Source organism: Solea senegalensis, linkage group LG3 (genome assembly GCF_019176455.1).
Source record: "Solea senegalensis isolate Sse05_10M linkage group LG3, IFAPA_SoseM_1, whole genome shotgun sequence".
NCBI classification, from domain to species: Eukaryota; Metazoa; Chordata; class Actinopteri; order Pleuronectiformes; family Soleidae; genus Solea; species Solea senegalensis.
The window spans coordinates 756,397-780,647 of NC_058023.1; the positions used below are offsets into that span (position 1 = coordinate 756,397).

At 39.5% G+C, this 24,251-nt stretch overlaps 1 protein-coding gene across 1 annotated transcript in view; it reads right to left on the reverse strand.

Annotated features, from left to right (window-relative positions):
* The window catches only part of LOC122765961 (collagen alpha-1(VII) chain-like), a 43,756-nt gene that overhangs the window by 17,216 nt on the left and 2,289 nt on the right, over window positions 1-24,251 (reverse strand). The window contains exons 8-70 of the mRNA XM_044020484.1: window positions 23,778-23,936; window positions 23,217-23,330; window positions 22,947-23,096; window positions 22,281-22,418; window positions 21,468-21,614; window positions 21,228-21,347; window positions 20,632-20,778; window positions 19,376-19,594; window positions 19,161-19,300; window positions 18,270-18,393; window positions 17,667-17,810; window positions 17,388-17,575; window positions 16,708-16,788; window positions 16,591-16,608; window positions 16,482-16,508; window positions 16,276-16,341; window positions 15,546-15,626; window positions 15,425-15,451; window positions 15,030-15,074; window positions 14,858-14,932; window positions 14,683-14,778; window positions 14,321-14,347; window positions 14,117-14,170; window positions 13,875-13,946; window positions 13,730-13,789; window positions 13,470-13,505; window positions 13,342-13,386; window positions 13,147-13,182; window positions 12,952-12,996; window positions 12,267-12,338; window positions 12,144-12,176; window positions 11,174-11,245; window positions 11,020-11,079; window positions 10,886-10,921; window positions 10,573-10,653; window positions 10,262-10,294; window positions 10,044-10,088; window positions 9,697-9,768; window positions 9,497-9,532; window positions 9,164-9,190; window positions 8,962-9,000; window positions 8,803-8,865; window positions 8,251-8,289; window positions 8,086-8,130; window positions 7,957-7,989; window positions 7,572-7,637; window positions 7,430-7,474; window positions 7,299-7,334; window positions 7,191-7,217; window positions 7,039-7,110; window positions 6,802-6,864; window positions 5,728-5,745; window positions 5,607-5,642; window positions 5,491-5,529; window positions 5,050-5,085; window positions 4,825-4,959; window positions 4,618-4,710; window positions 4,153-4,359; window positions 3,853-3,960; window positions 3,251-3,295; window positions 3,031-3,099; window positions 2,379-2,459; window positions 1,488-1,538 (exon numbers count right to left, since the gene is read on the reverse strand). Coding sequence (XP_043876419.1) covers window positions 1,488-1,538; window positions 2,379-2,459; window positions 3,031-3,099; window positions 3,251-3,295; window positions 3,853-3,960; window positions 4,153-4,359; window positions 4,618-4,710; window positions 4,825-4,959; window positions 5,050-5,085; window positions 5,491-5,529; window positions 5,607-5,642; window positions 5,728-5,745; window positions 6,802-6,864; window positions 7,039-7,110; window positions 7,191-7,217; window positions 7,299-7,334; window positions 7,430-7,474; window positions 7,572-7,637; window positions 7,957-7,989; window positions 8,086-8,130; window positions 8,251-8,289; window positions 8,803-8,865; window positions 8,962-9,000; window positions 9,164-9,190; window positions 9,497-9,532; window positions 9,697-9,768; window positions 10,044-10,088; window positions 10,262-10,294; window positions 10,573-10,653; window positions 10,886-10,921; window positions 11,020-11,079; window positions 11,174-11,245; window positions 12,144-12,176; window positions 12,267-12,338; window positions 12,952-12,996; window positions 13,147-13,182; window positions 13,342-13,386; window positions 13,470-13,505; window positions 13,730-13,789; window positions 13,875-13,946; window positions 14,117-14,170; window positions 14,321-14,347; window positions 14,683-14,778; window positions 14,858-14,932; window positions 15,030-15,074; window positions 15,425-15,451; window positions 15,546-15,626; window positions 16,276-16,341; window positions 16,482-16,508; window positions 16,591-16,608; window positions 16,708-16,788; window positions 17,388-17,575; window positions 17,667-17,810; window positions 18,270-18,393; window positions 19,161-19,300; window positions 19,376-19,594; window positions 20,632-20,778; window positions 21,228-21,347; window positions 21,468-21,614; window positions 22,281-22,418; window positions 22,947-23,096; window positions 23,217-23,330; window positions 23,778-23,936 — 4,694 coding nt within the window. The remainder of the gene's footprint in view (window positions 1-1,487; window positions 1,539-2,378; window positions 2,460-3,030; window positions 3,100-3,250; window positions 3,296-3,852; window positions 3,961-4,152; window positions 4,360-4,617; window positions 4,711-4,824; window positions 4,960-5,049; window positions 5,086-5,490; window positions 5,530-5,606; window positions 5,643-5,727; window positions 5,746-6,801; window positions 6,865-7,038; window positions 7,111-7,190; window positions 7,218-7,298; window positions 7,335-7,429; window positions 7,475-7,571; window positions 7,638-7,956; window positions 7,990-8,085; window positions 8,131-8,250; window positions 8,290-8,802; window positions 8,866-8,961; window positions 9,001-9,163; window positions 9,191-9,496; window positions 9,533-9,696; window positions 9,769-10,043; window positions 10,089-10,261; window positions 10,295-10,572; window positions 10,654-10,885; window positions 10,922-11,019; window positions 11,080-11,173; window positions 11,246-12,143; window positions 12,177-12,266; window positions 12,339-12,951; window positions 12,997-13,146; window positions 13,183-13,341; window positions 13,387-13,469; window positions 13,506-13,729; window positions 13,790-13,874; window positions 13,947-14,116; window positions 14,171-14,320; window positions 14,348-14,682; window positions 14,779-14,857; window positions 14,933-15,029; window positions 15,075-15,424; window positions 15,452-15,545; window positions 15,627-16,275; window positions 16,342-16,481; window positions 16,509-16,590; window positions 16,609-16,707; window positions 16,789-17,387; window positions 17,576-17,666; window positions 17,811-18,269; window positions 18,394-19,160; window positions 19,301-19,375; window positions 19,595-20,631; window positions 20,779-21,227; window positions 21,348-21,467; window positions 21,615-22,280; window positions 22,419-22,946; window positions 23,097-23,216; window positions 23,331-23,777; window positions 23,937-24,251) is intronic.

Consider the following 24,251-nt stretch of genomic DNA (forward strand, 5'->3'; position numbering starts at 1 on the left):
AGCATTGCAAATGTGTTGTGCACTGTATATTATGTGTATGTGTATGTGTGTGTGTGTTTAGAAAGAAAGACACAGACTTGTTGACAGTTCTTTCAACTGTTTTTGTTTTACTGAAGGATACATGCACAGTGAGAACACAGACAAACACGCTAATGACAGAGGGGAAATGTTCACCAGTGAAAAAGGACGTTTAATGTAGGGACAGCGCCACTATATTCTGGATAATATCACTGGTAATGTAAAGTATTTTCCATGTTTAATAAATAATTTTAGTACAATTTGACACAAGGACATTATAGTATTCTAAGTGTTTGAGGAAAGGTAGTTGTCATGACAGAGAATTATTTGTTCTTATAAATAAATAGAAAAAGTAAAGATGACAAACTGGAGAACCACAATAATCTCTTTTTTTTTTTAGATCTTTGCTTCTACAAAAGCTCCAGAAACAGGAAGTGATTTGTGCTATGACCACAGCTTTTTTTGGGTGAGTGACATCGTTGTTGTGTGAAAACATCGCCCCCAGCTCGTGAAACGTTGGTCAGGTTCGGTGGTCACCACCAGTTCACAGTTTATTCACACTCTCCGTGTAGTGTGTGATTTCTTTTGTTTAACTCTATAAGTCACAATCTCTTGGGAATTAAGACATGTCCTGTTTAAAGAAACGAGAGGGAGAAATGATTAAAAGTAACTCTCTGGAGTGCCTTTTGTCAGTACTAAGAATTACGTTTTATTTTCAGGTTATTCTTTTTCAGGCAAGTTTTTAAGAGAAACTCAACGCATGCTGATCTTTAACAACTTTCAAATGTGCTGTTCTGCCTCATGCTTTGGTATTAGTATTGGTATTAGAGCCAAACTGAAGAGAGAAAAAAATGAACCTTTCTAGAATACAGTCGTAATATCAAAAAAGTCATAATAGTACGAGAAAAAAGTCGTAATTTTATGAGAATAGTCGTAATATTATGAGAATAAAGTCATAATATTGCAAGATAATATCAAAATGAAACCATGAAATGCTCTCGCAATATTACGACTATTCTTCTTCTTAACTTCTTAAGTTTGGCCCTAATATTCAGTCGTTCTTTGGTAATGTCCAACTACGTTGATTTGTTATTCCCAGTGTGTTTACGTTAGCCTTTCACAAGCATGTGCACTTTATGCACTGGTGAAAATTTCACAGGAAGCAGGAAGATCTTGAAAAAGTGCTTTCATATATATATATATACATGTATATATATATATATATATATAGATATATATATACACACACACACACACATATATATATCTATATATATATCTATATATATATGTGTATATATATATATGAATTAATCAAAGGACCCCAAGGTTTATTTATGTGGTCTGGTATTGTATTTCCTTGACTGATTCAAGCACTTGTCCATCACACACATTTAAGAGTAAGAGGTTTGCATTCCAGGACATGCAAGATTAGAGCAGGTAAAAAATAAATGAATTCAGAACTCTACCTTTTCTGGTTCTTGTGTGGTGATGGGAGGAGTCGGCAGTGATACTTCATCCTGGTCGGGACAAGAGAGAACACAAGTGAATATACAGTAGCTCTTCATCCATTCATCACACTATAGAGTGCATAGGAGACATTTTCAATTATTACAAATATGGCCCTCTAAATGGTTCTATAATCTACTGTACCTGCTTATTAAATGTAATACTGAAAGACTAAAGGCCCTTTTCCACTAGCACGGCACACCTCGCCTCGGCACGACATGGTTAATTTGCGTTTCCATTAGCAATAGTACCTGGTACCTGCTCTGTAGAGGTTCCTAGGGAGTTGAGCCCATACTAAAATGTGTTGGATTGGTCAGAGTGTAGTTACTGGAAGAGTCATGAGCACGAGCAACACAAGAATCAAAGCGAACAATGCCAAACTGTAGATCAGTTAAAAAGAGTTAAAAATCCTGAAAACATTTAGCAAAAGAAATGTCTAAAATCTCAGTATTTAACAGAGGAGTCTGGTGTATTTAGTGAGAGTGCTGCTGATCGCGAGCCGCATCACAAACCCCTGCCACTGTATTTCAGTTCAGTGACTGTGTCAGACGTAGTTTGCGCTCCTGATGTGCTCCTAACTGATTCTGAATATTCACTTACACTGAAAACAACTGTTTTACACAAACAACTGTGTGTTGCATGTAAAACAAAGTCACGGCAGTCTCATGCAACCGTGCGGTGATGACTCCGCCCACGTTGAGGAGGTACTATGCCGTGTATATGGAAAAACAGCACAATATCACGGCACTTTCCTGCTCTGTGCACGGCAAAAAACTTCCAACACAAGTCTTGAATGAATTGCTGATAACTAAATTAAAAATGCTTACAGAGAACAAATACTTGTATTTCACCTGTTCATTTGCCTCCGCGTCTGAGTAAAGTGTCAGAGGAACACTGGAGGTGTCTGGACTCTCTGTGGGAAACTGTTCCTCCTACAGCGAAATGAAAACAGCACAGAAAACGTCGCAAACATCAGATCAGTGACCAACAGTTCAGCCTTTACAACAGGAAATGAGTTTTTGTTGCAAAACTAAACTAAATTTAGCCCAATTCTTTATCCACTGGACGTGGAAATTAATGTTTGGACGTGGAGCAAAGAAACAACATGGAACTATTAATCGGAGCATTTATACAGCGTCCAGCTGAAACAGGTGAGGGAGAAAAAGAGGTCACGCAGGGAAAGTTCTTCCCATTTTTTAAGAAAAGGGCATAAACTCAGCAGATGAGGTGCAAAGCAGATGCAGTGGACTGTGATGGAAAACTAATTCATTCTTAATAATTAAGTCAGGTAGTGGGTGTGTTATTAATCAACTCTCTCCTGTGTTTTGTGTGGGCACAGATATAATTTAGCCCCAGAGGCTGCTATCAAAAAGAGGCAATTTCATTAGTTTGACAGGGCTGTGTAACAAGACCAACAACGACCATTCAAATAATGTAACAATCCCAACTCCTCAAGTTTCCCCACAGTGCAGGGATTAGTCATTCGCCGCAGCCGTTGCCTACCTCGTCTTCATCACTGTTTCCTTCGCCGTCATAAAACTCTTCGTGTTTATCTTCATCTTCTTTGCTCATCTTTAGATATAAGAGAAATGTAAATATTTTTTATATCTGGCTATTATTATTCTTAAAAATGCTCATTTATCATGGTTATTTGTTGATGTTTAGATGAGAGCAAACGTGATGTTTGCAGGGTTAGTGTGAAACCCCCGTGAAGGACATTTACCAGGCGTTGTCTCTGCCTCTTAGGTCGTCCTTTATTTCCTTTGCCCTGGTTAAGAAGTGTCACAGTGAGAGAGAGAGAGAGACAAAACACAAACATAAAAGGTTTCCCATGCTTCGTGAAAGTTGATACTGTAAGTCGAATGAAAAGTTAATGAATATCAAAAAAGAATGCAACACCTTTAATTATCGTCATTGAGGCGTCTTAGTTTTCAGTTTTTTTGTATTTATAGGACCATGTCAGAAGTTGTGCATGTTTTTGCTCATTTATTACAAAACAAATAATTCTTCATATGACTTTTGACCATTTTGAGTTAGATTTGTGTCCAATATTTATTTTAATTATATATGCAACTTAGCTTTTAGAAACCTTTTAGAGGGAGAAAGATCACAACAATGAACATGTTGGTGTTCTGAAATGACAAAATCTTTACTAATGCAAACTGAAATTATCTTTATGACACTTAGGACAGAAGCTAAAGACATGAAAAACTGGTATGGTCCAAACAAAAGAATATTAAAAAACCTGTTAAAATGACCCCATCTACTAAATAGAAAGAGTCATGCTAGTTTTAATATATTGTGATGTGGCTGCGGTGTCTTTACCTTCCCACGTTCCCGGTTTTTCTTCTTATGTCCTGAATTCTTCTTCAAAGAGTCTTCCTGAGTGAGGACGACCGTGTCCACTGCAGTCTCGGGTAAACCTGAAACCGTCTGAGAGCCACAGTTTAATAAGTTCATTGTTTTTCTTTCTTGTATTAATTCAAAAAACTCTATACATCTTTAACAGTTTGTGGTATTGTAATACATACTGTGATATCCTACAGATTTATACTGTAAAAACAAAAATGTTACAAATGCTGAATTAGAAACTTTAAATCAACAGTCTTCATGAGATGTCCTTACTTCCTGGATGGTAGTATAATTGAAAGTGGAATTGACGACTGTAAGGTTCATTCCGAGTGAAGACATGTCGTCGCCGTCCTCGTCCGTCGTCCACTTCTCTGTGGACTCCTCCAGCGTGGTCTCATCAGTTCCGTTGAGCTCCTGCTCCGTGGTCGGCGTGGTGACGTTCCACAGAGTGGGACCTTGTGCAGTTTTATTCAGAGGCTCCTTCAAATCATCAGATGTGAGATACACAGGATAAGAAAGAGATTTTAGAGTAAGACTTAAACACGAAAACTGAACTTGTGTCTTTTAATCACATTTCATCATCTCAAGATTGGTATATTGCAGCTTATTTGTCATTCACTCATTGTTTTTTTATTGTATTTGTACTTATTTATAAGTATAATTGTATCTAAACACCCCTATAACAGGGGAACCTGTTATTGAAGGTTTTCATGAGGTGTAAGAATCTAATTTACTTACAACTGATGATGACTCTGGAAAGTGGCCACCCGGATCCTCAGTGGTGTCAGACTCTAACAGCGGCTGACTGGTGAGCTCTGATTTCACAGAACCCTGTTGAGACGAGACAAGAGCCTTTAAATGATTTCCTCCCATTTATGGCTTCGTAAAGTGCAACTTCACTTGTATGACGTCAATACATGCGCTCTTGTCCTTGTATGTACGTACTGTATACTCAGCGATGACGTTGGATGTGTGAGTTTCCGTGTTCTCTTCTGGTTTCTTGGCGTTACCAAGGACCTGGAGCAGCTCCTCGATCCCATCCTGTAGCAGCCTGTCAATCAAAGCCTTGAGCAACGGTAGCTGAGAGAAAAAGAAGCTTTCATTCAGAGACTTTATTTTTTTAAAAATCGGCCAACTTAAGAGTGCATGCAGTGCCAGGCTCCAGCTCACCCTTATCCCATAGGCTTCAAACATTACTTCAATGTCCTAAAGAAGAAAAAATATATCTTTGACATGGTAATGCAAAATAAGAACACATGTCTAAGATGTTGGATCATTATGACTGTGTATTAGGGCCAAACAAATATGAGAATAAAGACAATATAGACTCTTCTTGTGCAATCTTTTCAGACTTGGAGGAAATCATCACTGGTATTTACCGCTGGTTACATCTGTGTGCTTTTCAAAGATGTCTTCTCAAGAAACAATTAGATTGATAATTACATTTTTGGATCCAGAAGGAGTGGAATTACGGCTGCCCTCCATTGTGTTCTGCTGCTATTTCATAATATTAAATATGAAATTAAATAATGACAAACATTATTCTCATAATATCACAACTTTCTCATCGGTTTGGCCCACAATACTCTGTCTTAGATTATAACAAGTCACCTTCATCTTAACAGATTTCCCAGGAGTTCCAGCATCTCCCTTAAAAAACAAGAAAGTCAATTTAGCGAGTATGATTACAATTCAAGACGTGAAGTGTACGTGAAGATCAGCACTACCTTCTCTCCCCTCAGGCCGGCTTCTCCTATATCACCCTGCAAATGAAAGAGAGCCAAATAAGTTCAAATGTTTCAGATTTTCTCCTTGGCTGCTTTAACATGAGCTCTGCTACAAGCTTACCTTTAATCCTGGTGCACCCTAAACACACAGACAGAGATGAGTAAGACACTGAAGCATACGTTTACACGCATGACATCGATGTGACAATATAAGGACTACCATTGTTGCCGTGTGATGACTCTGGTGCCACGCAGGTCATTTCGTTTTTATCTAATTTTAGACCGGTCTCTCACTTGCTATTGTCATCAAAGGTTTTAGAAAAAGTCATTTTATTCAGTTACAGTGCACAAAAGTGCACAGTGACATCACACTGTCAATAGATAAATCCTGCCCTGTTGTCCTCACAGCAGCCTTTGACATAATGGACCATGCTGTCTTCCTGTCGTGCCTGAACAACTTTGTGCTCCTCTGTCCTGCGGGGTTCCTCAAGGTTCCATTCTTGGCCCTATTCTCTTTTCTCTCTACTTACTGCCACTTGGTTCAATTATATGCACACATAACTTACCTTTGCAGCCCATTTTTACTTAGACTGCATTTCTGACATCAAGCAGTGGCTGAGCCAAAATGTCTCTGTTTTCATAGTTCAGCTCAACTGTTAGAAACCTTTTAGTTTTCCTTGACAATAATAGAATTTTAACAAACAAATAGACAATATTGTCAAGATCAAAGCCATTTCTAACTCGCCACAACCTCAAGGTAGCCATACATGCCTTCATTAGTTCTAGACTGGACTATTGTAATGTTGGTGCAAGCAACGCAGATTTGCGGTCGTCCAACCAGCTTATGCTTGACATGCCCAGGTCTAGATATAAACAGTGGGGTGACCAAGCCTTTTTAGTTGCCCCCCCCATCCCCCGATTCGAGTTATCACTGGCCTGGTCCTTTTTAAATCCAAACTTAAAACATATTTTTATTCTTGTGTGTTTTTAATTGGTATTTTCATGCTTCGATTTCTGTTTCATGAATTTGCTTTTACGGTCTCTTTTTAATACTGTGTGTCTGCAATGCTTTTATTTTGTAAAGCACTTTGGTTGCCTGTGGATTGCTGTGAAGGACTATAGAAATAAATTACACTACATGACATTATCTGTGAACCATGATGTAGAACATGTCGTGAATGAGCATCAGACTCACAGTTGCTCCCGGAGGACCCATTGGGATTGGAAATGCTTGACGGACTTCGTCAATGGTGGCACCCTGTGGATGTATCCATGCAAAAATCAGTGACAGTGGCAGGTCTGACATTTCTTTTTTCCCTCCCCTGAATCACTAGGGGAGTCATAATCATAGGTCCGACCCTCAATGCTACGACATAGATAATGTAAAAAAAAACAAAAACAGGACATTTATTTGCAGTTCTTTTGGTTTTACCTCTGAGGTGACAAGCACTTGCTTTCCGGGCAAACCTGGAGGTCCTGCGTCACCCTTACTACCATCTTTACCCTGTGAAAGAACAGGGACATTTAAAGTTGCTCACCTAATTCTTTTATCACAAAATGTTCGCTGGTTCTAGAACCACTTACACTTGCACCTGTGTCTCCCTTATCCCCCTGGAAAAAAGAGTAAAGTTAACAAGTGTATTCACAGAATAGCTTCATGAATTATTAATACGTTGTTTTAATGAGACAGACCTTTTTGCCATCGTCTCCTTTTGGTCCCCCCTCGCCCTTTGAAAAATAAACATTCATGTTCAACTTTAAAAAAAAACTATCTCAGTGTAAATATTAAGTTAGTAGATGAAGTAGATGAAGAAGTCCCTCACATCTTTTCCTGGCACGCCTCTCTTTCCATCAAAACCAGGTCTTCCCTGTAGAACAGAGAATAAATAAATAAATACAGGTTACAATAACACGTTTTGTTATATTATGGCTTGAATATTGAGTGCGATTCACAACGATACTCACAGGAGTTCCTGGTAAGCCAGGCATTCCTGCAATCCCAACTCGGCCTTGGTCTCCTTTTTCTCCTCTCTGTTAAAAATAACACAATAACACACTGAATGTTAAAGAAACTTAGATTGTCACTTTATCACAGACAATTATAGTGGAAATGCTGAATTTCAGTGGCAAATGGAAACCAAAGTGCTATTGGAATTCATAAAATGTTAGATATCATTGCTTTTTTTTCATGCATGTGCCCGTGTTTCTTGTAGTTTAAGTTTATGTGAACTACAAGACGCTTTTACATTCTATTTTTTTCATAACTGAACACATTTATCTCATCAGATGCTATAAGCAGTATCATTGAAAAAAACTGTATATTTTGCTAAAATAACAGCATTGCACTCACCAGACCAGGGTCCCCCTTTTGTCCCTGTTCACCCTGCAGTAATTATGAAACATCTTGTGAGTAAGCTCCTTCAGTTTAGCGCAGCGTCATTCACATGTTCAGATTTTAATTTAATGAAGTTTTTATAACCTTTGCTCCTGGTTTCCCATCAAGTCCCTGTCTTCCAGAGCCAACCTGCAAAAAAGGCAAGTTCCATATGTACTACATTTCAATGAACAAATAATATACTCAATATTTTAACAACCGTAAGTCAATATTGTTGTTGTTTTTTCTTTTTAAAAAAGGCACACGTACCAGGGATGGTCCTGGTAGTCCTGGTTTTCCTTCTGGACCCTGTGGAAAGAGACAGAAAGACATGTGATCACTCGTGCAAAATTAAACATTGTCCTCTTTCTTCACTGATTAAAATCAGATGATGTCTGTTTAACTATGCTGTCAGTAAAATGTCTTCAGACGTTTCACAATGTTATTTGAATTATTGTTATGCAAAACTTTGAAAATGGTGACATTTTAGAATCTAATCATAATGTAAAATACTATATTTTTCAGTTTCAGACACCCGTGAATGGTTATTTTAGGCATAATATTGTTGAAATTGCACTTTCAGGCTCTTCATAATATGTGTAAAAAAAAAAAGATACATTAAAAGTAAAACAAAGGGGAAAATGTTGCTGTTAACAGGTTATTATGATATTATTTTACTGGTCCGGCCCACTTGAGATTAAATTGTGCAGTATGTGGTCCCTGAACTTAAAATGAGTTTGACACCACTGGCCTATACCTTTTAATTTATGTCATGATCACCCTGATAGTATGAACAGTAGATATAATGTGAAAGAGGCTCACTTGTGGTCCAGTTAGACCCTTTTCTCCTCTCAAACCAGGCAGACCAGGTTCTCCAGATTCACCCTTGAGGAGAGGAAAGGAGTGGATTATCAAATATTTTAGAAAAATCTGAACAAAACAAAGCATACTACTGTAAGGCTAAAAAATGTTTAAAATTACCTTAATCACTCTAGTGAGTATATTGTTTTCAGCGACAACCTGAGGGGATGATAAAAGGAAAATAAGTCAAAATTTACCTTGCTATATTCAATATCAATTGGCATTAATTATCTGAGGAGCTTTGTTATAGCGAACGGCTCTTTCAAACATGGCTGAACCGATGAGTCATAGCTGTCATAAATGGCAATAAAGGTTTGTTTACTTGTGTTCCCGGAGGTCCAGGTTTTCCCTTTGTGGCACCGAAGGCACGATCGAAAAGAAAAAACACACGCAACAGTTAAAACCTCAAATGACACACTGCTGAACACAAACAAACTGCAGAAAAGGAAGAATCAGTGGGGCAAACGGAGAGGCAGAGACACACACACACACACAGAGAAAAAGAAAAGTTAATTAGTGAATACACTGTTTAAATCACAGGAGGGAAGCAGGTTGAGAAGATGTGGCATGGTGACTGACACAGAAGAATGATCAGAGTGCAGAACAATAAACATGCACATCATTGAGAGGGTGAATGAAAAGAACACAAACATACTGGCTCTCCTTTGTCGCCTTTCTTTCCATCGATACCCTTCAGGAAGAGGAACAATCGTACAATCAGAGCTTATCTTTAACATATGTGGCAGCAAGGTTTTGTTCCAATTACACCAAATAACCTGAGCAGAAGAATGACGTGAATTCTATCTGTCTCACTACGTAGGGCTCATTTCAATGAGTCAAATCTAAATAACTTACCGGCTGCCCAGATTTCCCACCATCTCCTTTATCTCCAGGGTCTCCTGGTCGTCCTGGTAACCCCAGTGGACCCTAATCAACCGCAACCCGTGAAATTAAACAGAGGACAAAGCTTTGTATTAGAGTTTGAGAAGACACACAAATATAATTTGCAGAAGAGATGGAGAATCAAAGTACAATATGAACAAAAAAGCATGAATCACAGTTATGATGTTTGTCAGTCAAACAATTTCTATTATTCTCTTACATGCCATCTACAAACCTTGTGATGAAACCCTGCTATTTGCTTTTATTTCACATCTACTTTTGCCATTTTTACTTTGAAAATGTTTTTATTTACAACATACCCTGATTCCTCTGTCACCAGGCTCTCCAGGTGGGCCTAGTTCACCCTGAGAGGGACAACAACACTTTAAGTTAGTGTTTAAAACGACTGTACTAATAATAATGATAAAAATAATTAAATCAATGTTTACTCAGCTTTACCCAATTAGCAACAGATTATTTAAATGTTCACTGAGAAGAAAAATAAAACAAAAGCGTGAAGTAAACATTCTGACTGTGCCTTAATTCCTTGGTCGCCTTTGGTTCCAACACCCTGCAGACACAAGCGGCAACGGTCACAAATATGACAAATATTCAGATATCTGTGCAAATGTGATGTGAGAAACGTGAAAAAACAAATGCCTCAGTAGGTTAATTTGATATTTACAGAAACCTTAATAAATTAGAGTCAATATATTTACACTTTCCTGACCTTTCATCAATCCATAACTAAACTTTTTACACACAAATCCTTGAAAAAAATACCCATAGTAAATCTAAATTCTGTAAACTTTTATCATTATTTAAAGCAACCACTCAGGATTTACTTACATCTTTACCTCTTAGTCCTGGTTCTCCAGGATTGCCAGGTAACCCAATAGTGCCCTTTTCACCTTTAGAACCATCGTGTCCCTGGACAAACAACAATTGTATCGTAAAATTAAAAACTGTTGTGACTTTTAATCGTGGCATTACATGACGTTTTAAACTAAACCAGATCATCCTTTATGTCTCCAGCAGCCCCTGAAGAAAATATCTGGCTTCTGTGACAGTTAACTTTGTGTTGACTGTAAATAAAAACCTCTGAGACTCGAAAGAGGTTGATGAGAGGAAGTAAAAAGGTGATTATTCAGTTTTCATTCACCTTTGGTCCTGGTTTTCCAGACAATCCGACATTTCCCTGTGAACGATAGAACAACATTTTTTATTAATGATTGACTCCAAACAACAGGGTAAATAGTTAAATGGGTGATTTCAATTTTTTTTAAGGCGACTCACCCTCTCACCGTTCTCTCCCTTTGGTCCCTGTAGTCCTGGAATCCCAAAACCAGGACTGCCCTGTACACATATCAAATAATTATAGCCATACTGTACATTTGATGTGTTTTTTTAAACATATCTGAACAAAATTCAAGCATTTCTCACTATTAACCTTTTCTCCCTTGTCTCCTTGTTCACCTTTTACTCCCTGAGGGCCTGTGGAGCCGACTGGACCGATGTCTCCCTGACAGACGGACAGAAAATATGCACATACAATAAATACACCCACAGAAAATCAATTCACGATTATGGTCGCCAGGACAAATTATCCAAACAGATTCAAAACAAACCTCTCCTCATTTTAAATGGTGCGCCCTGTGAAATGAGATAAGAGGGGTCGTGCTCGGCGAAGCAATCAGTCCCTCTCTGCAAAAGCTAATGAGAGGAAATCTTAATTGTGTTTCAGACGCAGGCCCAGAGGACTGAGATTGAATGTGCGCGAATACCCCAAACAATTAATTAGCAATGTTTCCATAGAATGAAACATTAGGAGAATCACTTTCCCTCCGGCTGAGTGACTTTCTTTGAAGCCAGCTAAAATAAAATAAAGAGTACAAGCAAACAACTTTTAATCACAATTATCCTTGTCATTATTTGTAAAATTTTCAATTTAATTCTCCGTTTTTGTGTATCATAAATATGTTTTTATTCTGAATAATTTCAAAATTATCAAAACAAGCACTTTTACTTTGCAATTCTGTCTAATATCATAATAAATATCTTATATTGTTTTTTCCACTTTTTTTCCTCTATGTTGGCCCCCGCTTGACCAGACTAGATGCTCATTGGCCCCCTGGTAATTTGAGTTTGACACCCCTGATCTAAGAAGTAACTACTGTGTTTGTTCGCCTCAAGGTGTCCAATTATTCTCATGTCCTGCAAAATAAATAACCATCCATTTGTTGTTCATAAGCTCTGGAGAAAGTTTGCGACGATCGCATAGCAGCATAACCAGAAGACTCTGTCTTTGTTAAGAAGTGCAGCCAAAGATTTGCACTGTAACAGCCACGATTTAGTTCTTCTGCAATGAAGCAAGAATTGGGAGTTCAAGTCAAGTCAAGTCAAAGTTCCTGGTTACTTACCCTGGCACCCTTTTTACCAGTCGGACCAAGGATCTGTTGTGATCAGAAAATAAGGAGATTGAACGTCAAATATTGCCTGCTTCTATCCATTCAGTTTTAAATTGAGTGAAAGTGTTTCCTTACGCCCTTGGCAGGGTCTCCTGGGGGACCTTGCTGACCGTCGTCTCCTTTGAGCCCCATGGGTCCTGTGAATCCCTGAAAAAGGAGACAGCAATCATGGAACATCATAAATGTAATAACTAACCAAAACGATGAGATGAGAACGATGACAAATTAGTGATGATTACTATGTGTTATCATCCGTGCACCAGGATTTTATTCGTCGTTATCTTCACAGCTGAGCATCAACATAATGAAAACTATATAACAAAAGACAGGGAAATGCATTTTCTTTTGGCACTAATCTCCTCCAAGGGACTATGATGTCTGAAATTAAAAAACAGCGAAGCAGCTAAAGTGGCTTATTTGTAAAAGATATCCACAAAAGTTTGGTAATCGTATGTAACCACAGTCATCTCCAAAATCGGATTGTCTGTTTGGAGAAAATTGTTATTAAATAGCTTCTTTCTTTCTTTTTAAGGTAAATGACGCCTCTGCCTGAGGCTTTTCTATGTAATTACATTAGAGAGTAGAAATTAATATGTTCAGGTGAGCAAGACCAAGCAATTAAGACCATATTGGTCTAATTAGACATTGTGATTGATCAGAGTGTGTGTGTATATAACACACAGTATTTGCTTGTATATACAGTATATATATATATATATGTGCCTTAGGCCACGTTGTATAGGATGCAATCACCACTCACTGTGGGTCCTTGCCGTCCTATTGGTCCCATTTCTCCTTGGTCTCCCTAATAACAACAAACAACCTCGTTTCAACTCATTTCCATACGCACATTATTATTCTGGTGTGACGGCAGCTTTAATCAAACCTCAAACTTTAACATTTTAATCACAATTTGAAGTATCTTTCAGCCAATAAGTAGAGTGGGTTGACTCACCTTGTCCCCTTGTTCCCCTTTGACTCCCTTCTTTCCCTGCAGGTAACAATTTAATTAAGTGGTGCTGAATCCTTTAATCAGCAACTTACACAATATTCATCAGCGGTTAAATACGTCTAGTTTCATCTCATTAGGCCGAGCAGGACATATCATGCGAACTGAACTAAATGGTAACGATTGTGGTAAAGTGCTCACCCGAGGTCCGATTACTCCCTGAATGCCCTGCTCTCCGCTATCACCCTGAAACGAGGAATCGCAAAAGACATTTATGCCCATCATTTAAACTGAAATATGTCACATTTTAACTTTTTATTTTAGTTTACCTTTGGGCCAATTGGTCCTCTAACGCCAATGTCTCCCTGCAAAGCAAAAACTGTTAAAGCGGTGAAATAATAACTGATATTAATGCATTTATATCATACACCACTTCATAAACCTTCCATACAATAACCCACAAGTATGGTGACAAGGAAGCTATATGTATAGAATCAACAAACATTTCCAAAAATGCTATCACAGCTTTTTTTAATTTCACAATATAACGATAAATCTTTGTATGATTCACTCTTTTGTTGTGATGTACCTTCGCTCCCTGGTCTCCACGAACACCTTGAATACCCTGTATGCCAATTCCTTGTTCACCCTGACAAAGAAAACATGTGTTAGGAGAGAAATTCACCATGTTTGCTGTTCATGTTGTCGGATTAAGAGCGTTAGAAACTAGCTACCTTGTCTCCTTTCTGACCCTGTAATCCTGAAACCCCGTCTATGCCAATGGGACCAGGCAAACCAGCAGCTCCCTGCAATGGTTTTGGATTTGTGTGTTTGTGTCAGAGGTGAACAGAAAACAAAAGGAGGAAGAAATATGCTTTAGAATATGCAAATAATGTCTAAGAAAGCATCTTTTATTTGTGTATCTCTGTATGTGCTTTGGCACAAGTGAGACATTTTTTATCAATCGTGCACTTACGTCTTTTCCCGGATCGCCTTTGTCTCCTTTCACGCCCCGGTTGCCACGTAAACCCTTTCAAAAGTAATGACAGCATTATCAAATATGCAAAAAAAAAAGAAAGCGTGTGTATTAGACTGAACTCAATATCTGATTTGGTTGCTTCAAAAACAGGCCTGGCACATATCCAGAAAGACGGCAATACAAACAGCCTTCATTCCTTACTTTTGCTCCTGGTTCTCCAGGCTCTCCCTACAAGAAAACAAAAAAACAGGTTGATTTTTTGCCGTCCAAAAAAATGTAATCTACTCATTTAAAGACAGATACTGCAGGTTATTTTAATCAGACACAGGTTTAACAGTTTTCCACAGTTTCCCGTGTCTCACAAAGTGATCAGTTGATGTAAAACGTGCTGAATCGGGATCCAGATCAAGTAATCCCCTCTACATTATGTCATAACTTATGTACAACCAGTAAAAATATGTCTTTTTGATTTACTTTTTGAGTTTTACTGTTCACAGATATTTTGCATTACTGTACACATTTCCTTACATGTGCAGTGTTCACAGACTGCGTGTAAGCGTTACCTTGATAGACAGCCCCGGTGTCCCTGGAGGTCCCAGCTGACCAGGGAGACCTGGAGCTCCATTGACCCCTGGTACACCAGGAGCTCCTTGTGGACCCTGTAACATACCATAAATATTATTTAACATGTCCAAACTTTAACAGCCTCTGAGGTTTTTTTTTTTTTTAAGCACTCACTGAAGATCCTGGTTCTCCTTTTCGACCGGGGACATAATTTGCGTCCGTGCCAGCGATGACATATCCAGGTTCTCCCTGTGTTAAACCAGAAAGGAGGTTTGAAGCGTCAGAGGTATTTTGCTGCTGTTATTGTGAGGAAGCTTATCAAAAGCTCAGTTTTGGTTGAACTTACTCTCTCTCCTCTTTGTCCCTTTGGACCAGGCGGACCAGGATGACCCTGTAACGGGAAGAAACACAAAAGTGTCTGTGGGACAATAACACAATATCTTCTCAAGTTGATGCTTTCCCTTTTCCAAGTATGTCAGGAAACTACGGTGGCCTTTGCGCACATGAAATGATGGATGAAAAAAAACGCATGGTTTGTTCAATTGTTGGTCGCCGTAGAAACATCAAGGCTCTTGTCTAAAGTACATATTCCACGGCTACTGAAGTGTCTGACTTGGATGGACAAATGAACACATCCATTAAATCTCCTTAAATTCTATTATTTACATAATAGTCACATTCTTAGATGGGCTACTATATATCCAGATGATTTAAAAGTGTGTTCCTTGTTAGAAATCTTACCATGTCACCTGGGATGCCGGAAGAGCCCTGAAAACAGTGACAGCAGGAAAAAATATGGCATTTAAAAGAATCAGATAGAAATGAAATCATGTGTTGTTGTTGTTTTTCTGAATGAAATTACCCTCTGGCCAGCAGAACCTGGAGGTCCAGTTCTCCCTGGTCGCCCAGGCAACCCGGGAACACCATCTGTTCCTGGAGGTCCCTGTCAAAATACAACATTATGCTCTGAGCCCCGGGAAATGAAATAATGGGACGTAAACAGAGACGACCACAGTGACCCACGCAGCCTCAGCAGGTTTATGATGAGATCACTTACAGTGAGAATTTGATAAGAGCAAGCTGATGCACGGGATCTACGCGGGTTAACGGTTGGTTGAATGGGGAAATATGGTATCAGCATCCACTTTCATCGCTATATCTAAAGAAAATGAAACACTAACAGTCCACATCTGCTCTCTTCATCAAATTCAGTTAACGGCCGGAGCAAGATATGTACACAACTGACAGCTTGTAAATAAAAGATCTATTTATCTGTGATTCTCTCAATATTCAACACTGGACTGAGGTTTGTGTTTCAGTGATGAGGCACAGTTTACATTCTTTAGACATTGTACAACAAAGTTTGGCTTTGTGATCCATGTTTGTTTGGTTTTCATCATTTTTATTCACTAGAACATACAATAATACATGATAAAGTAAAGTAAAACAGGGCTTAAAGTAATCTTCTAACGACGTTCAAGCACAAAAAAAATACAGTAAACTTGAATTCAAAGTCAATCGTTTTAATAGGAGGTTTAGATTTAATATTATTGATAATTGATATCAACATAAGTGAATGAAAATGTTTTTACCCTCTCTCCCGTCTCTCCTTTGCTGGAAGTGAAAGGGTCAAACTGTCCAGGACTCGGCCTAAATTTCTGCATTTAAAAACAAACAAACCATAAAAGGGTTACAAGGGATTTCAATTAATTTAACAATACAGGACAGAGAAAGAGATAGCAGCGGAGGAATCGACAACAACAAATTGTAATGTAATATTAATAAAAAAAACACATACCAGACCTCCGAGACCAAAACCACCTCCCTGAAAGACAGAGCAAGTATAAAAAGTAAGTTGTTTTTTATGCCACTGCATTACATCTTTAACATAATATCCATGAACTCACCTTTTCACCTTTCTGGCCCTATAGAAAGAAACACAAATGATGAATTCACATCTATGAGCAGAAACTTGAAACACGTACAGAACGGGTACGATTATTTTTATTATCTGAGGTGCCAACCTTCACACACTGGGAAGGGCAGGGGCCCTGAGGCTTGGGCAGCTCCTCCGGGTCGTCAGTCGGCGTGTCCAACTGAGCAAACTGAAAATAGAAACGAGAGGACGCGTCATCGTCCAGTCGAGTGACAAAATGCAGCGGCAGAGACGGCCGCCTAATGAAGCTGCTTTCACGTCAAAACTGGTGAAGTGTTTCCTCCCACTGAGCTTTTCTTTGTGTTTAAATCTATACTGTGTTTATTTGATGCAATGTCATCCGGATGACGTAGACCGTACAGCTACTGCTGCACGTGTATTTCCTTCACATGTGCATGACTATAATGACTGTAAGAGGTGAAGATGTGATTACAGAGACACAGCAGGGTTGTTTCAAATATCACGCAAATGTAAAAGCCATGTGTGAATGTTTTTTTCTCTTCTTCTCTGAATTAATTAGGGCCTGAGCACGAATGGCGAAAACGAAACGGCTCCTGGCACAAATTCTTCTTCTTCTTGTTATTATTGTTAGTTGTTGGGGTCATTTTTGAGGGGGTTAACGTGCATAAAAACTTGAAACTTTGCATGGAGGTCAGGTCTGTGTATTTAGATTAAGTAAGAATTACATGAAACAAATAAAGTTTAAAAAGTGGCTTTTTACAAAGAAATTAAATTCATTCAATATAGCAGTTTCTCTTTCTTTCTTACCTCGTCATCTACTTTGAATTCAGACAGTAGTTCCTCGCTGCAGATGGTTTTGATAAACTCTCTCTCGACAGAAGGAAAGTCATCGAAAGTCGGGGAGAAGAAGACGTTCTTGTAGCTGGTGGGAGCTGCTATCTTATTCAGCTCCTCTGTGTCTGCATTAGAGACTCCGACTGCCAGGATGCTGACACCTACACAGAGAGACGGACACATGATAATGGCATTCTGTAAATGTCATTATGAGTCAAAATTGTTTTTTTTTTCACGATAACACAGACCGACCTAGCGCGCGGGCAATTCTGGACGGTGGCGCCACATCATCCTGGGCTCTGCCATCTGTGATCAGGACCAGAACATGGGCCACATCTGCTCGCATCCCTACAGACTCCTGGAACAGCTCCTGCACAATGTAGCTGATGCCTTTTCCTAAGGACATAAAAAAGGAAGAGAACAGTTAGTTTTTGACTTTTTGTTTTCTAGGTGCAGCTTCTCTATCCTCATGCTGCTTTTCTCTGTTTTATATCATAGTTAACTGAATAATGTTCAACTGGAAGCACTGAGAGAATTTATTGATGATTTAAGAAAGTAATGAAATTATACTCTTGTTAGTTCATTATGCTGTAGTATATGTGGTCAAATACAGTCCTTTTTTCTGATGTTTAACTTGTTAAATCACGTTATTCTCACTCTCTCTGGGTGTAAGATAAATGTTCTGCACAGGAGACATTTTCTTTTTTAAGATTTTCTCAGCAGTAGGGGCTGAAAGTTATATTTTCTTTCACCAAATATGGCAGTTATTACAGGCTGTGACATCATGACATCAACACCGGGACGTTTACAGAACAGAGGCAAAGCGGCATGTACGCGTTTGTGTGTGTCACTGACCTGTTTTAGTGTTGCCCCCTCTGTAACGCAGAGCTCTGAGCGCCCTGAGGACTGAGTTTCTGTCTTTGAAATGACTTAGATTGAATTCAATTCGAGGCTCGTCACTGTAATGAACCACAGCGATCTGAAAGAAAATGAAGGGGAGAGAAACACATCATCACCGCGATATCATAATCATCATCATCATCAACACCACAGCAATTCCAATGATTTAAAGCTGAATGTGAGTAAAATATAGGCTGTAATTCTTCCTTATCACTTATTCCTCCTCTCTAAGGTTAACCTCTGCCAAATGTTTTTATCTGTCCTTTGTTTGTCTCTTGTGTGGCGCTCTGGTGTCATGTTTTTAAACTGCCTTCTACAAGCAGCATATAAGCTCTCATTTGCTAATTCCCGTTTACTCATTTGCCTGTGCCTCAAAAAAACGTTGCCTCCCCTGATATTTCAACCAATTCTGTTTTAAATCACACACCTGCCTTTTCAGTTTTTGGAATCTGGAGCTTTGAAAAGCCACCGCTTCCAGGCCCAGGATCAGCCCCTGTGTTTTCTGTACATCTCACCCTGTTGCCATTTCTTTTATTAAACAAACAAATTCATCTCTGCTTCCTTTGTTTCATGCTCTTGGAGTCCAGCCATTGGCCCCAAACCTCACATTAGCCACATCACTTGCTGTGTAGTGCTGTGCTTTGTATGTCCTTTCTGTCACTGTTGGGAGTAAAATCATACCAATTTGCCGAAAGAAATGCACATTATGTTCCTGCGTACACAACTGCTCATTTAGTACCAGTCAAAATCCCTGCAATCGGGTCCTGTTTGTTATCATGCCTGCCTCAAAGTAACCAACACTATCTCTATGAGGGAATATACAAAAATAGACAATAAATGACAGACCTGTGTGCCTTGACGACCAATGACAGGGAAGTAAGTGACCACTCGGAATATGAAGTCTTTTATCTTGATAAAGTTGTTAGCACCAATGCTGGAGGACTCGTCCACCAAGAATACGATGTCTGCTTTGGCCTTACCACACACTGATGAAACACAAACATAGCAAGTTAACACCTTTAGATTCCATAACAACATCTACCACATGACTTTTGAAATACCTGGTTGTGGTGGAGCTGTTGATTCTGGAGTGGATGTGGTTAAATGAGGGGTGGTGACACTCGGCTGAACGGGAGGCTTTGTGGTGGTCGTAGTTTTCACGGACGGCAAAGCGATGGGCTGATGACGAGTGGTCTTTTTGGTTGTCTGAGCGATGGTAGTGATGGACACCGCAGTGGCTGGCACAGACTGGACTGTTGCCGCCGGAGAATCCTGTCCCACTGAAATGCAGAGAGTCATAAGTGACATTTTTATGAGGGTTTGTTGGCAAAAAAGAAAAGGAATATACTTCCAATAAATGTTGGTTTATGCATATAATTGCTATACAATTAAAAGTTTGTGTGGATGTTTCTTGGAATCAGCCTGTTATAAGTACATCAGGCAAGGCTGGAGGTGCACTGTGTTTCTACAGCAGCCTGAACGGACAAACCACACATAGCCAGATGTTTCACGTACTGAAGTAGAAGCAGTCTAACACAATGGACCTTTAACAACTGAAATAAAATCTTAAAGGTCAGCACAATGGTTTTTGCTATTGTTTGGGCTGCACCAACTGGTTGCGTAAAACATTTAAATCTACACTATGCAGCCTTTTTAAAACCTTAAAATATGAGCTTTAAACTAATTTTGATGGGTCACTGACTGAGCTCCTTCTCCACCAACATGTCCAGGAACTTTTATGAGCAGGAACTTATTTACCTGGGGGGGAAAAGAAATTCCGGTAATCTGTGTGGTTTGAGTTTCCACCACACTTCAAAGTTCCAGTAAAAGACACTCGGGTGTTATATGACGCCGACTCGAAATCCTGCTGAGCTGCCTCCTCAGCAAATATGCTCAAAAGAGCCTGGACCTCTCCGTCCACTTTTTTTTATTTTGCTCCATATTCTTTAAATGACCGAATGATGTTACTTTTTCTTCATCTTCTTTTAAAGGTATTGTTTAGAGGGGGGTTGAAGCTGCACTGGCTTTAACAGCTGCAAAGTGTGCTCCACCAATCCGTGTTCTTCAGCATACAGCCCCGCCTCTCTAGAGTTCCTGATAATCTGTTCCTTTCGTTACAAGTAGGTACTTCTTTTGGCGAAAGTTTTGGGTCCGAGGAGAGTTTTTTCCCTGGGTAATTCCTGGGGGTAATTCCTACCAGTGCAGTTACAATCCTCAAGGGAGGCTATAACATCTTCATTTTGAGAATATGACTATAATATGATATACTAAATAGACTTTATGGTTATATGTATACACATATGGAGTAATGTCTTACATATTCTCTGATACACAGTGGTTATCGGCCCCTCCACCTCTCCATACAAAGGTCTGATGGTGAAGATATATGTTCTGCCATAGAGGAGATCGCCGATCTTATAGGAGCTGAAACCAGGACCGAGGATCTCTGTTTGAGTCTCCAACACTGAAAAGACAGAGAGAAGAATGCAGCAGATTTATTCCTCTCAAAATAGATTTGCGTCAACAGTATTGGCATCAACTATGAGCACGTAACCAAGTTATTTTATCTCTCTAAAAAGCCATGGTAATTTAGTCATTTCACTATAATTGCAGCCATTTCCCAGTAAAGAAAATGAATGCTTGTTTACAAAAAAGACATGAATATGATTCATTTCAGTTTTTTTTCAACAAAAGTGCGCTTGTGTTGGGACTCAATACACTTTGCAATAACATGTGACTAGTTGCAGTATGATATTATACTTTTGTGGCCCTTATACAATACAAAACAAAAAAACAAACATGACTAACGACAGGGCTCAATACACAACGCAATACAACACAATACAAAGTGAACCATCTGGAGACAGTGTATGCAAAATAATGGATGACGAATTGTCTTGGTTCAACACTGACCTGAAATGTGCCTCCAAGAGAGAAGGTAGCCCGAGACGCCGGCCACTCGTGTCCAGTTCAGCACAGTGCTGCTGTCTGTGGTGTTCAGCGCTGTAAAGCCATTCACTTTAGGAAGATCCACTGGAACAAATACGTCAAATTAGTTTAGTTTTTTAAATTGTATTGTGTAGAAAAACTTGTGCAAAAGGAATTCTCTCCTGATAATTATTCTGATGTCTTCATTAAAGCGGCAGGACTCACAGGTCCGTGCGGTGACCAGAACTGGACTTCCCTCCCTGTGGACCACCATGGACGAAACCTGGATCTTGTAAGCCGAGCTCTCCCGCAGGTTGCGGATGGTGAAGCTGGTAGAGGCAGCAGAGACCACATGGGACTTCTCATCACCACCTAGAGCAGGGAATAAGAAAGCACGGAGTTGTGGTTGGAACCACACACACAGAAACACACATGAACAAAATGGTCACTTTATTAGGTACACATGAACCCCTAATAAAGTGGTATGAGTGGTCTTTTTCTGGTGGCTCCTCTGATCTTGAATACTTTCTGTGTTTTTTGACCATTGTCAGGAAACCCGAGAGATGTTTTTTAATGTGTAAATATTCCATCAGATCAGCCGTTTCTGAAATACTCACACCAGCTTGCACAAGCAACCACGCCCCAATCAAAGTTAGTTAAGTCAACTTTTTCTCCCCCATTCTAATGCTTTCCATGAAGATCAGCAAATGGTCTGGACCATGTCCATATGCCTGAAGGCACTGAACTGATGTCATGTGGTTCGCTGAGTAGACATTTGTGTTATGCAGTTGAATAGGTATACCTAAGTGTATAAGAAATCATAGGAGTCTTAAATTGGGAATTCACATTATAAACGTTGGTATACTTGTGAGTAAAAGGCTGCTGTCATTATAAATATTCACAAAATGCTTAATATTACAGTCCAGAGTACTAAATTAGTACTTTCAAGTGTAAAAACAGTATATTCTGCAGCTGTAAATCACATTGGTATATATCAGGGTGTGAGCACACTTCATGGTCCAGTATGTGACGCCTCACCCAGGAAGGGGATCCAGTATATTTTGTAGCCAGTGGCCCCTGGTGTTTTGTTCCAGGACACGGTGAAAAAGTTGACTCCAATGTCCACAACTTTCACGCCTCTCACTGCCTTGAGTGGCTCCGAGTCTGATACAGCAGCTGAAAGAAATAATAATATTAAAAATAATAATAATAATACAAGGATAAAGCCTGTCAATTGATATAAGTTTCACTCTGGGTTAATTTAAAGTAGTATGATCGTTGCAGCTTAAATCATGGTACAAAAATAGACTGATTCAAAATATCTGAGCTGGATGAGATGCTGTGTCTTTATCCACACACACACGGCGCTCCATTAATAAACTCGGCACACACACACACACACACACTGGCTTTGACAGTGACAGTGATGAAATGATAGCAGCCCTGCTGACTTACTCTCTGTGATACAAACCGCAAGTGACAGCAACAGGAACTGTAGTTAAAATGGGAAAACCAAAGTACATGACTTGTCAGTCAAACAGAGACACCACGAGGGCGCCGCCGCCGCGGCACGGGATGAAGAACCTCACAGGCCCTACCCATTTAATTACAATGGGTAATTCACAGCTGCACGGAACTATTTAAATCTAAAGATGAATCATGATTCAATAAAAGCGAGTGTGAGACCTCACTTCTGCTCTGTACCTGTGAGCTGGGATAAGGAGATTTCTGGTCCCTCCGAGTTGCCGTAAATTGCACGGATGTTGATCATGTAGTTTGACAGCGGGTTCAGATCTTCGATGCGGTGATAGAGAACTTTGCGGTCCAGGTAATGTGACTGAGGGCTGCTATCAGCTGCAAGCACACAGGTGCACACACATCAATACAGAGCGTAGCATATAAAAGGTTTTCAAGGTGCAGAAGAGAAAGTTCTGTTCAATAAAGCTGTGAGAATTCAGAGCCTGGAGTCATTACCTGTGTTCCAAGTGAGTTTGTACTCAGTGGCCCCTACAATTGGACTCCACTCCACATCTATTGAGGTGCTGGTGTAGGACACCACCTTGAAGTTGGACACGTAGCCCAAAGGAGCTGAGGATTGGAAGAAACGTCAGGATCCTTGCAGTTGTTTTCTTTTTTTATAAATAAGTTGTTGATCATAAGATCATTTGCTGAACCCAGTTAGACCCTTGTTCTAACCGGGTTCCAAACCCGGGTCTTTGATCCTCTAAACTACAGCTTTGGTTTGACGGTTAGAGTTGGCCCTGTGATGGACTGTGATGGCCCAATAGCTTTTACTGTGCTGTATTTATGGCTTTAAATAGGTGTTGGTTAGTATTTGCATCTCATACCCCCTATGACTTTGAATGCAGGTTAGCAACATTTTCTATAATGTAATCAAAGTATTTAATTAAAATGGATTATAATATTTGACACCAGTCAGTTTTTGTGTGATGGAGGAGAAGAAAAAATTGGTCAATGCGTCTTCCCTTGTACAACAGTATGTGGTACAAGTGTACACTGAACACAAGTACTCACACGTTTTGAAAGTCCCGGAGACGCCGGGTCCCACCACGGATCCAAACAGCACATACAGAGTCAGGACATACTCTGTGTCATGGGCTACATTCTTCAGATGGTACTCGATGGTGCTGCCATTCAAAGCCAACTGTCTGGGACGGTCCCGGCCAATAAACTCTGGAAACAACATTCAAAGTACGTACATTTTACTTCCAGGTGATTACTTTGAAGAAACCCCTCCACAGGTGTGACTCCTCCAGCATTAGTACCAACTTCTGTGAAAATAACACTCTGTTCCCAGTACTCGTATATCTCCTGTCACATGTTCCTGCAGCCAGGAGAGGTGGAGTAGATGCATCCATTGTTATAAAGCAGTGTTATTTTAAAATCTCGTGTCAGAGCGAGTCTGTTACTGGGAGTAAAAGAGCTGCGCTTTTCTTCTCTTTGACATTAATGTCATCTCACTAGGCTAAATCCTATCTTTAAAAAAAA